Below are 11,984 nucleotides of genomic sequence, written 5' to 3'. Positions count from 1 at the left end.
TTTGCAGGCCTTCTGAATCATTGATGTCCTAAATATATGCCATGTCATGTATGTCATGATTCTTAGTTCACTGGAATACGTGATGGCCTCTCTGAAATTAATGAATGTCCACCCAGAAGACATCACAAAAATGCCATCAAAATTAATGAGAAGTGACAGTTTACGCCATTTATATGTCATTGGAACAAAGTATCCTGTCATTGCATGAACATGAAGAAGGAGCATTTCTTAAAGCAAGTCTGCTGATGTTTGAGTTAAAACACTTTGAAATGAAAATATGTTTGTATTGCTACTGCTTGTGAAAACCATGGAGATTAGTGTTTCATGGCTATAAATTTGATACTTTTCTAGTATCAAGATTTACATAGTATCTGCATTTGCGATGAAGTAGGTTGCAGCTCCAAATGAGAAGGAGAGAGTGCTTCCAATACTTTTACATGTGCTGCATGAAGACAATACAGACTTGGAAATACTATGGGATTGACAGCAAAGAGAACAGGAGGTAGCTGTTCTGAGTTGCGATAGAAAGGAAAAATGAAGTAGGTAGCTTGTTATCCTTAAGACTACTACAGTAGTCTTATCCTTAAGAATTACCACAGTAGATCTACATGCAAGTGAAGTTTCACAGTAACCTTTTTTTCTACCTCTGTGTAAATATGAGGGAAAGCATTTGGAAGCTATGTTGGTCTGTGGCCCAGTGGAGGAACTGCAAGAAATACTAGTAAAAGACATCGAAGATTACTTTTAGTTGCATGGCACCTTGGTCTTGGARTTAGTTCTATGCTGTAGGAAACAGCAGCAGGAGCAGTATCAGGGCTTGCTAGGTTCTGTTTATTTAATCTGAAATAATTTTAGATAAGTAATAGGAAATAAAGATGAGCCTTTGAATACTTTTRGCTTAGATTGCTTTCTCAAAATTGCTAACTGAAAACATTTTTTTTTCATATTGAGATTTTCTTTTCCAGCACTGCTTCCCATGTATTATAATGAATCTAAAAATTATCCATATATGCTGATCATTTCTGGTAAATTTTCCTCCCTCTTGTCTTGCAGTAATGGTTGGTTGTGGACGGATGGAGATGGCTGACAGAAGGATAAGAGCAGTGCAAACAATCTTCTGATTCATTAGTCTATTAACCTTGCTAATAAAATCAGTTTGTGATATAGATTCTGCTATACCTTTTATTTTAAGGTGTCGACATGTCTGCAACACTCATTCATCCCAGGCTGTTTTTCCTTTCAGAGGATTTACCCCTAATATGCTTTCATCCAATTACTTTTTAGAGACGTCGCTCTGATCAGCTAACAGTTTATAGGAGTCAATGTACATCATGAAGGATTACTGTCTGTAAAGCGGCCTGATCACTTCATATCTCATCACAGACCCTGTAATCAGTTCATCAGTCATAACTTAAAAGCCACTCATCTACAGTCTGTAGTTTGTACGTGTAATATATCTATGCTTCGCAATACGTATTAATGATACTTAAATTATTGTTTGTTTACCGGCCGGGGCTATGTGCAAATCATTAGTATCAATCACGTATGTACACTTATTTAGCTTACTCTCATAATTGTAGTCTCCTTGCAAATCTTTTCCATTCTGAATTCAGATGATGCCTCAGCTCCTGCACTAGAGACTCAGCCTCAAGGTGATGAAGAAGGTGAGCATCCTTAAGAACTGAAAGAGAATCATATTGAACTGTATAGAAGGGACCATATACCATAGCACCAGATGCTGCTTTAGAATGACGATAATGAAATTTAAACTTGAAAGTTGAATAAGGTTGAATGACAAATTTCACAAGATAATTTTGATACAGCATTATAACAATTTCAAATTGATTGTCACTTCTGAGACTAGAGATAGTTTTAAATTTAAGCCACAGTGAAGATTAAATTGTATGGCTAAAAAAGAAAATTGAAGGATTAATTCTRTCCATATATTACTATATTACTTCTTAATAAAAGGTTTGTGTATTTTCCAGGGTTATTTGTGTCTGGTGAAGTTCATTACTCTATAAATGAGATGCTCAAGGGTTGTATATGCAATGGCAGTCCTATGCTAAGACTTACCACTCAATGTAAATCTGGCAAAATCTGGTCTAAAGTTATTACATGTTTTGGGACAAAATGATAATTTTTTTGATTAAATATAATTATATTCTACAAGCATTTCTTTCAAATTTTTGTATGAATGGAATAAGGGAGGAAGTTTTCAAAAGGAGTTAAGACACCAGACTTTGCTGTAAAATTTTTCCTTTGCCTTTTCATGAATGAAAATAGCATGCCCTTTTCTTTTTTAAGTTTCAGTAGCTTTAAAACCCACAGTTAATATTCAGTTTCTTAACTTAAAAATCTGTGACATTTACAAATGTTGTTTTGCTGCTTTCTTCTAGATATAGCTTCTCGGTATCCTACATTATGGACTGAACAAGTAAAGAGTAGGCAAAACAAAACCAATAAAAGCTCAGGTAAGAATCTGTGGTATCATTGCTTTGCAAAGTACCCGTAAAGCATTATATATAAAACCTTACTAAAACTGAAAGTATGAAAGTGAAAGTCATTTTAATGACCATTATACTTCTACTCTCATCATAGTAGTAACAATGGTTTGCTTTGTGATATTTTAGTAGAATTATGTATCATACAGTCGTTATATGGAAATATTTTTGGCCAAGCCTCAGTTGGTCAAAACTGATCACTCCACTGAAACCTCTGGCCCACACCTACTTCTGTCTGTCAACGGATCTGTTACTTTATTTTTTCACATCCTCTTTAATTCATTCTTTTAGTTTTTTCTTTACATTGTCATTACTTTGGTGGCGTGTAGCAAGAAGATACTTATAAAAGGATGATGTGGGTTGTTAATTTTGGTGRTCAATTTTAGAAGACAAACCTGAAAATCTCATTGGAAAATAGTTAACAGGAAACTGCATAGACAATGTTACCTGTTTGTTTCTTCTATCACCGTGTAGTTTTACAGTCATCTTGTATTTTACATCATCATTACCAGTTTAATGTAGATTAATTATGTGGCCTTTTTATAATTGCTAAATTATGGCTTTACTTTTTCACTGCTCTTCAGAAATGAGCTTAGGAAAGCTGGGCTGGAAATGCTAGTCAAATGAGTAAGGACTGAAGACTCCCAAATACTGAGATATGTTCAGTGCTCCAATGTGCTTTGAGTTTAGAGACTTTCCTCATTGCTCCCTCCTTTCATTACAGTAACCATTAGAGAAACTCCCTGAGTTTCCTGGATTTTTTTGCTCTGGAAAATTGTTTATTTTCAAAGGATATATTAATAATAAAGGCCGTGACTCAGTAAGTCACCCAAAAGCATACTTAAGATCCAGTGSAAATTGAGCTTATGTTTTACATCAAACACTGTGCTTAAGTATTTTACTGAACAGAGGCCTAAAAAGATTTAAGAAGATAAGCAATCATAATTTAAAAAGACAAGTAGTCTCCATAAGAGGGGAAGACATTTTCTTACTAAAGAGGTTCACACATTCCTTTGTATAAATTATTTTTAGTATCAAAGCAATATTTATTAATGCTTTTTTCCTCACCTTAATACTCCTGGAGGCACTCAGGAAAGGGACTTTAAACATTGGAAGCAAGTGGTTGAAACAAACCATATTCATGATGAACTTTCGTTCTAGAGAAAGCAGAATTCCTTTGGGATTTCTGTTGTATAAAACCAGTTTGTAGCAATATGTTACTTTTAGGGCTATTTATTTCATTTTTACAATATTAGAGACCAGCAATATCTAAAGCAAGATTTGAAGAGTTTAGAGCATAGCTGTTGTAATTGAAAGCTTAAACACACAAACACACACACAAAAAAACACCAGAGGAAAAGCTGGATTTTTATTTAACGTGAGATTGTAAGCTCCAGTTCATCTAAGGTCATAATCACAAGAAGAAGGAACATAGACAGATAGTCTACCTGTACATACTATGATTGCTAGACCATGGTGCAGCAGCATCAAAAGCATTACTCTGTTGGATATTCTTTGTACAAAAACCTCTGAAGAGTTTGTACAAAGGCTGTCAGCAGATGTCTTCTTTACATGGTTTGAAATACTGATTCAGTGTTGTACAAGTACCAGAAAGTTTATCAAAATGTATTTGCTTTCAGTAAACTGACCAAAATGTAAGCCCCTGTGTAAAGTGTGCTTATGAAACCCAGTTTATTAATAATAGTCCAAATATTTCTATGATATGTTTTAGTAACCCAAGTGATTTTAACAAAATTATTCTGGTGAAAGTACCAGAATGACCTAGCCCCGTATAATTATATATACAGATATATATACAGATATATATATATAAAACCCCCAGCAAAATCATAATGCTATCAATTTCATATAAATTGCATATTAAAAAAAAACTAACAGAATCTATGCTATGAATTTTACACAAATTGCAGATATCCTGCTAACAGGCTATTTTAGTCTATTATATTTTTTACTTGAATTTGTGTCCTAATATGTTATGGTCAACAAATTATGGATGAAGATTGTCTTCACTTGAGAAATTATCCCATTCAAGAGAATATTTTTGTGGGTTAAGGCTCACATTACATTTATTATACTTATCCTGAGGTGATTTGCTTTTGCTATTCTGTACATGGCCTGTCAATCATAATTAGTCAATAAAATAAGTGGAAGCTTTAGTATTTATAAGATAGAAAATAATGTCCTAGGAAATTCTAGTTCACATTAGTTATCCAGTGTTTTTGTTTGATTTAAATCAACCTAAATTAATTTAGCACAGAGAAATCCCATTTTGAAGATTTACAGATGCAGAGCATGAAATTAACGGATTATATTTCCATGCGTATAAAGGTTTCTGGTGCATGTTCTATTTGTTGGTTCAGAGAAATAGACTTTTGCTGTTCATAAAAAGAGCTTGCAGAAGTGGTATTTAGCTTATTAACTTTTGATAACAAAATGTTGTTACTCCTGGCAAAATACCCTTCAACATCTGATGATGTATTAGCTCTGTTTAGAGTAATGACTGCAGATAGAAACATTTGGCTCCGCATTTTAGATTTGCTTTTGTGTGTCAAAAATCATTTTCAAATGTTATTTTTCTAGATTTTTTCTTTATAGATTTAGAAAAAGTATGTTTCTGGCTTCTCAGTAATGTAGTGTTTCATAACACACATGATAATGAGTATAAATAACTTGAAATATGAAATTTCATTAATACGAAGACAAAAAAACATGCATAATCTAGAATATACTTTCATGTTTGCTTAAGATGATTAGAGATTCTTGTTTTTATACAATTAAGTTAAAAGTGTCAGGGTCATATAATATATCTGTTGGTAAGACACTTTAAAGTTTCATGGAGTATTATAAAATTTAGGGGKTTTTTTTGATAATCTGGTATGATGAGTAAGATAGGAGGCAGGAGGAATATGCCTTTTTTTTCACACTTGACTTTGACTTAACTTTAATTCATGTGTTACATTTTAAATACATGAAATCATGGGTAGTTATTTAGGACCTCTGGAAATCAATGCCAAAACTCCCAGACATTGGTGCCACAAACATTTACATTCTGTCTACATGCTATTAGTTTACCCAAGTTTCCAAATTTCATCTGAACCAGGCATAGCCATGTGATAATATGATACACTTCATGCCAGCTTTATTCTTTCTTCCATCTTTGTGTTTTTATAGGCTTCAACCAGGTGTTAGAGGACAAACAATACATGACTCAATGTAAGATAGGGTTGACAATTGGAAAATTCGGGCATAAAGCCTGTTAAAAGAGGATTCATTTTTGAGTTTAGTTTTGTACATGAAAATATATAAATTTTTATTTAATTTTCTTACACTAACATTAATATAGTAGTGTTTTATTGCAATAGGCTGTCAGTTTCAAAGCTTTAGAAATCTGTTACAATAGTTCATGAATTAGATTCAAAGGGTTCAATCTAACAGTTTCATTCACAAAACACCATATAAGAGAATAGTTGAGTTACATACATAGTAAATGTAGTACAGACTGCAAATATAGGTAAAAAAACAGTATAGAATGGATTGCAAATACATTCTTAAAAGAAGAAAATAGAGATTTTTAAAATCCTGTAAATGTTAATCCACCCGTCTATGCATCTGTACTAAACAGTTGTGTCCATTTGTCTGCCCATTTAGTCAGAACCTATTGTTAAAGTCTGTTAGTGAGACTGATTAATGCGACAGACTGACTTTCTAATACTGAACACAGTTTCTCTTAGCTGTTCATTTGACAGTCTTGAAGCACTCATACGTTTGTGTTTTTCTCACATGGAAAGTATGTTGGATGTCAGTGAGGTTTCTTTTTTGTTTTCTTGCTTTGTTTTGTTTCTCAGAGGCAATTGTATCCCTGTGCCCTGATCTTTCTCTAAAAGTCACCTTTTCACAAAGAATTAAAAAAAGAACCCTCATCCATGTGTAAGTTCTCATGCTGATTTAAAACTGAACCTGCCTAATATTTTCCTGCCATGGCTACCCTGGCAAAACTCAGTCCTGAAGTTAAAAATCAGTGGGTCTGCATGAAAAATCTAAAGTATCATTTTTTTCCCCAATGGAAATTAATGTCAGAGTTTGTGTGTCTCTCCAATCACATCAGTTCCTCTGTAATTGTAGAAAAATAAGTAATTCTCATTTATCACTACATTTTCCAGATGTTACTCTTGATTTTGACTCAAGAAAAATTCTGTGTAGTTGAACATGTGTGAGCTAGCAAGAGAAACTAGTTCATAATTACAAAAGTATTGTAAATTAATAGGACTTTTTTTTGCTAGGGATATTTGGAATTAGGCTTATTTTTCAAAGCGAAGATTTGAGGTATGAAGCTAGTCATAATAAAATAAAAGTACATATCATAGTAAATTGTGAAAAGAGTGAAGGATAAAGGTGAAATAGAATATTTTAAAAGCTTGCCCTCTCTTTTCTATTGATAGGGATTCCAAATACTTAGGGTCCTATTGAAACCTGGCAGATATTCTATTCTCAAATTTGTCTGTATTCAGTGCTTAAAGAGGAATAGGCAAAAACTTAAAAAAAGATGACTTTAAATCCAGCAGAATATGTATGTGTATTCAAAAAGTCAAACTCTTAAGATATTACATTTGTAATAGAGACACAGAAATTGAGTTTAGATTAATATATAAAGTGGTTTTGCATAGGAAAGCATAGTTTAGCTTATAGCCTTCGCTAGATTGGCTCATTAATTGCAAGTAACTGAATTAAATATGTAAAACAGTTTTATTTTTCATTTTATTTTATCACTCAGTTGAGCTCAACAACATAGTTTCTTTGCAACACGTGGGAAGGTATCAATCATACTCAAAGAAGGGATTTGCACCATTACCTGTGGCAGGACAAACAGGAAGTAGGAATCAGTTGCCTTAATAAAGGCATCTAATGCCATTTAATATGCCCAAGGGTATATGAGATGTACATGGGGCTGGAAGATATGACATCCTGTTGGAAACCTGTGCCCTCCTGACATCCAGRTTTGATAGTCCAGAGTACTTGAAATAGCCCTGGAGGAAGGATCAGATCCCTAGGGATTCAGGCCGTGAAAGGTAATTACAAGGCAGAACTACTGATTTTAAGTGAAACTTCAAAAGTCTACATTTGCTAGTAAGTTCACACATGAAGTCTGCCAGTTTCTGCCAAGTTTTGGAGAAGCTCAAATCCAGATATTAATGTGATCTTTGTGGCTTGGGTTCATCTGCAGGCAAATTAATTCCACAAGAAAAAGCACAAGCATATTTTTAAATGACATCTACAGCTGAAATATAAATGTTTTGCGATGGTCACTGATCTTGCTTATGGGATTTGTGAAACTCATGGCTGTTGGAAGACATCTACTAATAGACATCTGTTTTTTGGTGTGCTGTTATCTCAGCAAGTTTTGTGTGATAGATATCAGAAAGGAATTTTGAGGAAGTGGGTAATAGAACTTGAAATGGAAGAGGAAACTTCCAGCTTAGGACCTCCATAGTCTCTTTGTGTTGACCCTGACTGTTATCACAAACTGTTCCCTACAGAGTTCCCAAATGAATAATTATTTGGAGTGAATAATTTGTGATTTATATTTTACTATAAAAACAGCATTGTTAAGCTGTTGGAGAAGGAGCTGCATTAGGCACTATCGCGTCTTATTGTATCTCCTATTATGTTAATTGTARGTGTTTGAGGACCAGAAGATTGACTGGCCTTTTTCTCTCCTCCATTTGATTATTTTCCACCAAGAATCAAATGAGATTCAGAATAATATTTTTAAAGGCGACCATTGAAAAGCTGGTATTTTGGGAACTGCTACCTGTTCACACTGCTAGGGCCAATCAGTGATTGGATCACTTTTTCAGTAGCAACTTTTAGTGCTTGCCTTCATTTAGCTATTACACAAATGGAGAACAGTATTCTTCAGCTTCTTCATCAGTGAAGGCAATAACTTTTCAATCAGCTTTTGTCTCCTTTTCCTTGCTTTCCCTTGCTTCTCCCTGCTTTTCCTCTTCCCTTCTCTTTCCCTTATTTTTTTTTCTCCTTTTCATTTTCWTTTTCTTTATTTTCTCTAAAGTAGTAAAGGCAAATTAGTTTTTTCTTTCTGTTCTTTCAGACTCTTCCAAGAAAATAAAACTTTCCAGACCTCCCCAGAGTACTTGCATATTATGATACATTCTTAATTTGCCGCATGATGGGTCATACTTAGTATAGTAGTGTCCTATTTTTAATAATCCTTTTTTACAAGCATTTTCATTTAACTTCATTTTAATTTTACATATTAGTTCAAATGCTTCCTAAACATCAAGTTTTGGCATTTTTCATTTTTTCCTCCCACTACAGGGACAGATCATCCCATTCTAAATCTTTTTTTTTTTTTTTTTTTTTATTAAGAGTTCTGTTTTACATCTAGTTGATGTTCTTTATGTTCAGGATGTTCCAGAGTTTTATTAAGCCCCCACTAGGGCAAGGGGTGGGAGAAGGATCTGCTTTATGCAAGGTTGATAATTTCTGTTTTACTGCATATGTTAAAATTCAATGCCAAAAGATACTGATCTTCTCTGAACTATTTTTAATTATATCATATTACATTCTGCAGCAAGTAAATGACACAACAGTTCTCCTGTTCTCCTTTAGTTTTGAAACATGCTTTGCAGACCCCCAACCACCCACAGATTTCTACATTTTTCCAGACATCAGACTGCATAATCATAAAAGCATCAATAGGGTTCATAAATCCAAAGCAGGATGACAGGCTAACAATTTATATATATTTTATTGGACAGTTAAAAAAAAAAAAAAAAAGAAAGAAAAGAAAGATAAATCCTCCTGTTAGTGTATAGATACATATTATATTGTATCTCTGGGAAATAGATAAATCTTCCAGTCAAGAGAGTTTGGATCTGGCCTTGACTATCCTATGATTTCTGGATTGTGTATAGGACTTCCATATTTTGCAGTCATCTATACATCTAGAAGGGTCCACAGTAACACCTGTCTGACTGTCTCCAATCATGCCAATGGCCTGATAATTATGAGAAATGGGCATGTTCCAAATCTTCCCTTCCCTTCCTTTCCCAGAGAGCTCTAGAACTCTGATTTTTTTCAAAACTTCCATAAACTTGTAGTTCTGTTCTTGAACAAGAAAACTCCCRTCTTCACATGTGATCCTAATCTGAACAACAAGTTGACCATGAGRCAGCAGTGTGCCCTGGTGGCCAAGAAGGCCAACGGGATCCTGGGGTGCATTAAGAAGAGCGTCTCCAGCAGGTCGAGGGAAGTGATCATCCCCCTCTAYTCAGYCCTGGTGAGGCCACATCTGGAGYACTGYGTCCAGTTCTGGGCTYCCCAGTACAAGAGGGATGTGGAGCTGCTGGAGAGAGTCCAGCGCAGGGCTACCAGGATGATCAGGGGCCTGGAACATCTGCCCTAKGAGCAAAGGCTGAGRGAGCTGGGCCTGTTCAGCCTGGAGAAGAGGAGGCTGAGGGGGGACCTGATCAGCGTGTATAAATACCACAAGGGAGGCAGTGAGGATGAAGGGGCCAGCCTCTTTTCAGTGGTGGCCAGTGACAGGACTAGAGGAAATGGCTTCAAACTGAAGCATCGGAAGTTCTACAGGAACTTAAGGAAGCATTTCTTCACTGTGAGGGTGACAAAGCACTGGAACAGGTTGCCCAGAGAGGTTGTGGAGTCTCCTTCTTTGGAGATCTTTAAAACCCGCTTGGATGCAGCCCTGTGCCACGTGCTCTAGGTGACCCTGCATGAGCAGGGGGGTTGGACTCGATGACCTCTGAGGTCCCTTCCAAACTTCGGCATTCTATGATTCTATGATTCTATGATTCTATTTAAAAAAAGGAAAATACTGTCCTTAGGGAAGAACAAAATATTAAGGATTTACTATTTTCATGAAATGAAAGTGAGCTATTCTGACAAGGTTTTTTCCTGCTTTTACAGGACAGAGTAGACTGTTCTGAAAAAAGGTAATTTTCTAATTCTTTTACTAGAATAAGTTCAACAACTAGAATAAGTTCAAGAACAAACTTCCTGAAAAAACTTATGCTACCATTCATGTATAAATTATTTTTAATTAAATTATTGGCTTTTTTTTCCTTCTCTAGTGCCTAAAAGAAATTACCATGTGATATGGGAACATTTTGTTGCCTCATCAATAATATTATATTTTAACAAGAGATACAAAACCAAAAGGAGTTTGACTCTTACGGGGACTTCTGTTGGAGAAATGAAATTCAACCCCAAAACTGAATGCTGGCCACATGTTTGCAGTGCAGCAGTTGTATCAGCCCAAGCATGTACTTGGACTGCAGCATATGGTTTTATGGACTGTTAAGATCTTAGGTGACAGCATTATCTATGGATTCTTTCCCTCAGCCTGCCCTTCATGCAGTGGCTCTTCTGTTTGGGACWAATATAGAATGTCCTTTACATGAAAAGCCACACTTCAGGTCATAATCGGCATGAAGGAGCTTGTTCCAGTCAAGCTACATTTCTAAAGTAATACTTCAAGGTTTTTTCATCTTTAAGATGTTGCATATATCCCAAATAATTGTATTATTCCTGGCCTGCTTTCTTTTTCACTCCACACTGTCCATCATGCTCTCCTCTCTCATAACAGACTGTTCCAGACAAATGCTCTACACTCTGTTTTCCCTGCACTCTGCTCTGTCTAAAAATARCATTAACTATTGTTACCATAATGCACTAGATTTCTGTGTTACTGGAGAAGAAGCAGTGGTTGAAGAGACGGGCCACTCTTTTTCATTACACTATTTTTAATACCTGTTTCAATTTAAGAACAGCAGGCCAAGTATCTGCACTCAACCTCAAATAAAGCTATGTTTGAATAAGATTAAGGCTATAAATTAAATTTCAGATCTTAAATTCTCTTGGTGCACTACAAAATGTAAGAGAAAAAAAAGGGCAAAGCTTCATATCACACAATAGTTGAAAATGCAACCTCCTCTGGAAAGCTCTGACTCCTTCAAGATTTTCATTTTGGAAAAGACATGTATTTTAAGTCCTAAAATTATATTTTCCAAGACAAAATTCAAATAAACAGCAACAGAAAAAAAAAAAAAAGCTGCCAAAAGCTGAATTTCAAGGTCTTGGTATTGTCTTATGGGTGCTGTAGTTTTAAAACTTAATGAGCCCTTTCTCTTTCAAGGGTTTGTGTCCATAGTCTGACTACATGTGCAGGATAAGAGTTTCCCCTTTTTTAAAAACAGGGGGACACCTCAGGGAAGTTACACTGGCATAGGACATCTTGCATCATGCAATTGCATTGGAAGTTGATCAGAACGAAATGACATTTGGCTTTGGGTTTTTGTTTTTGCTTTATTCTCATAAAAAAAGAAACAGCAGGATTTCTTTTTCTTTTTTTTTCTTTTTTTTTTTTAAGAAAAGCAAACACTTTTTAATGAAAAGACTTAGTTTTCTGTCAAATACACTGAC

General features: G+C 35.0%; 1 protein-coding gene across 4 annotated transcripts in view; it reads left to right on the top strand.

Annotated features, from left to right (window-relative positions):
- The window catches only part of SMOC2 (SPARC related modular calcium binding 2), a 126,466-nt gene that overhangs the window by 64,303 nt on the left and 50,179 nt on the right, over positions 1-11,984 (top strand). For all 4 annotated transcript variants that reach the window (XM_026044835.1, XM_026044834.1, XM_026044833.1 and 1 more), the window contains exons 6-7: positions 1,614-1,664; positions 2,400-2,474. In XM_026044835.1, coding sequence (XP_025900620.1) covers positions 1,614-1,664; positions 2,400-2,474 — 126 coding nt within the window. The remainder of the gene's footprint in view (positions 1-1,613; positions 1,665-2,399; positions 2,475-11,984) is intronic.

This window comes from Nothoprocta perdicaria, unplaced genomic scaffold (assembly GCF_003342845.1).
Source record: "Nothoprocta perdicaria isolate Ctin4 unplaced genomic scaffold, notPer1 scaffold_387, whole genome shotgun sequence".
Lineage (NCBI taxonomy): Eukaryota > Metazoa > Chordata > Aves > Tinamiformes > Tinamidae > Nothoprocta > Nothoprocta perdicaria.
The sequence above is the reverse complement of the archived record's forward strand: the minus strand, read 5'-3'. Positions and strand labels throughout refer to the sequence as shown.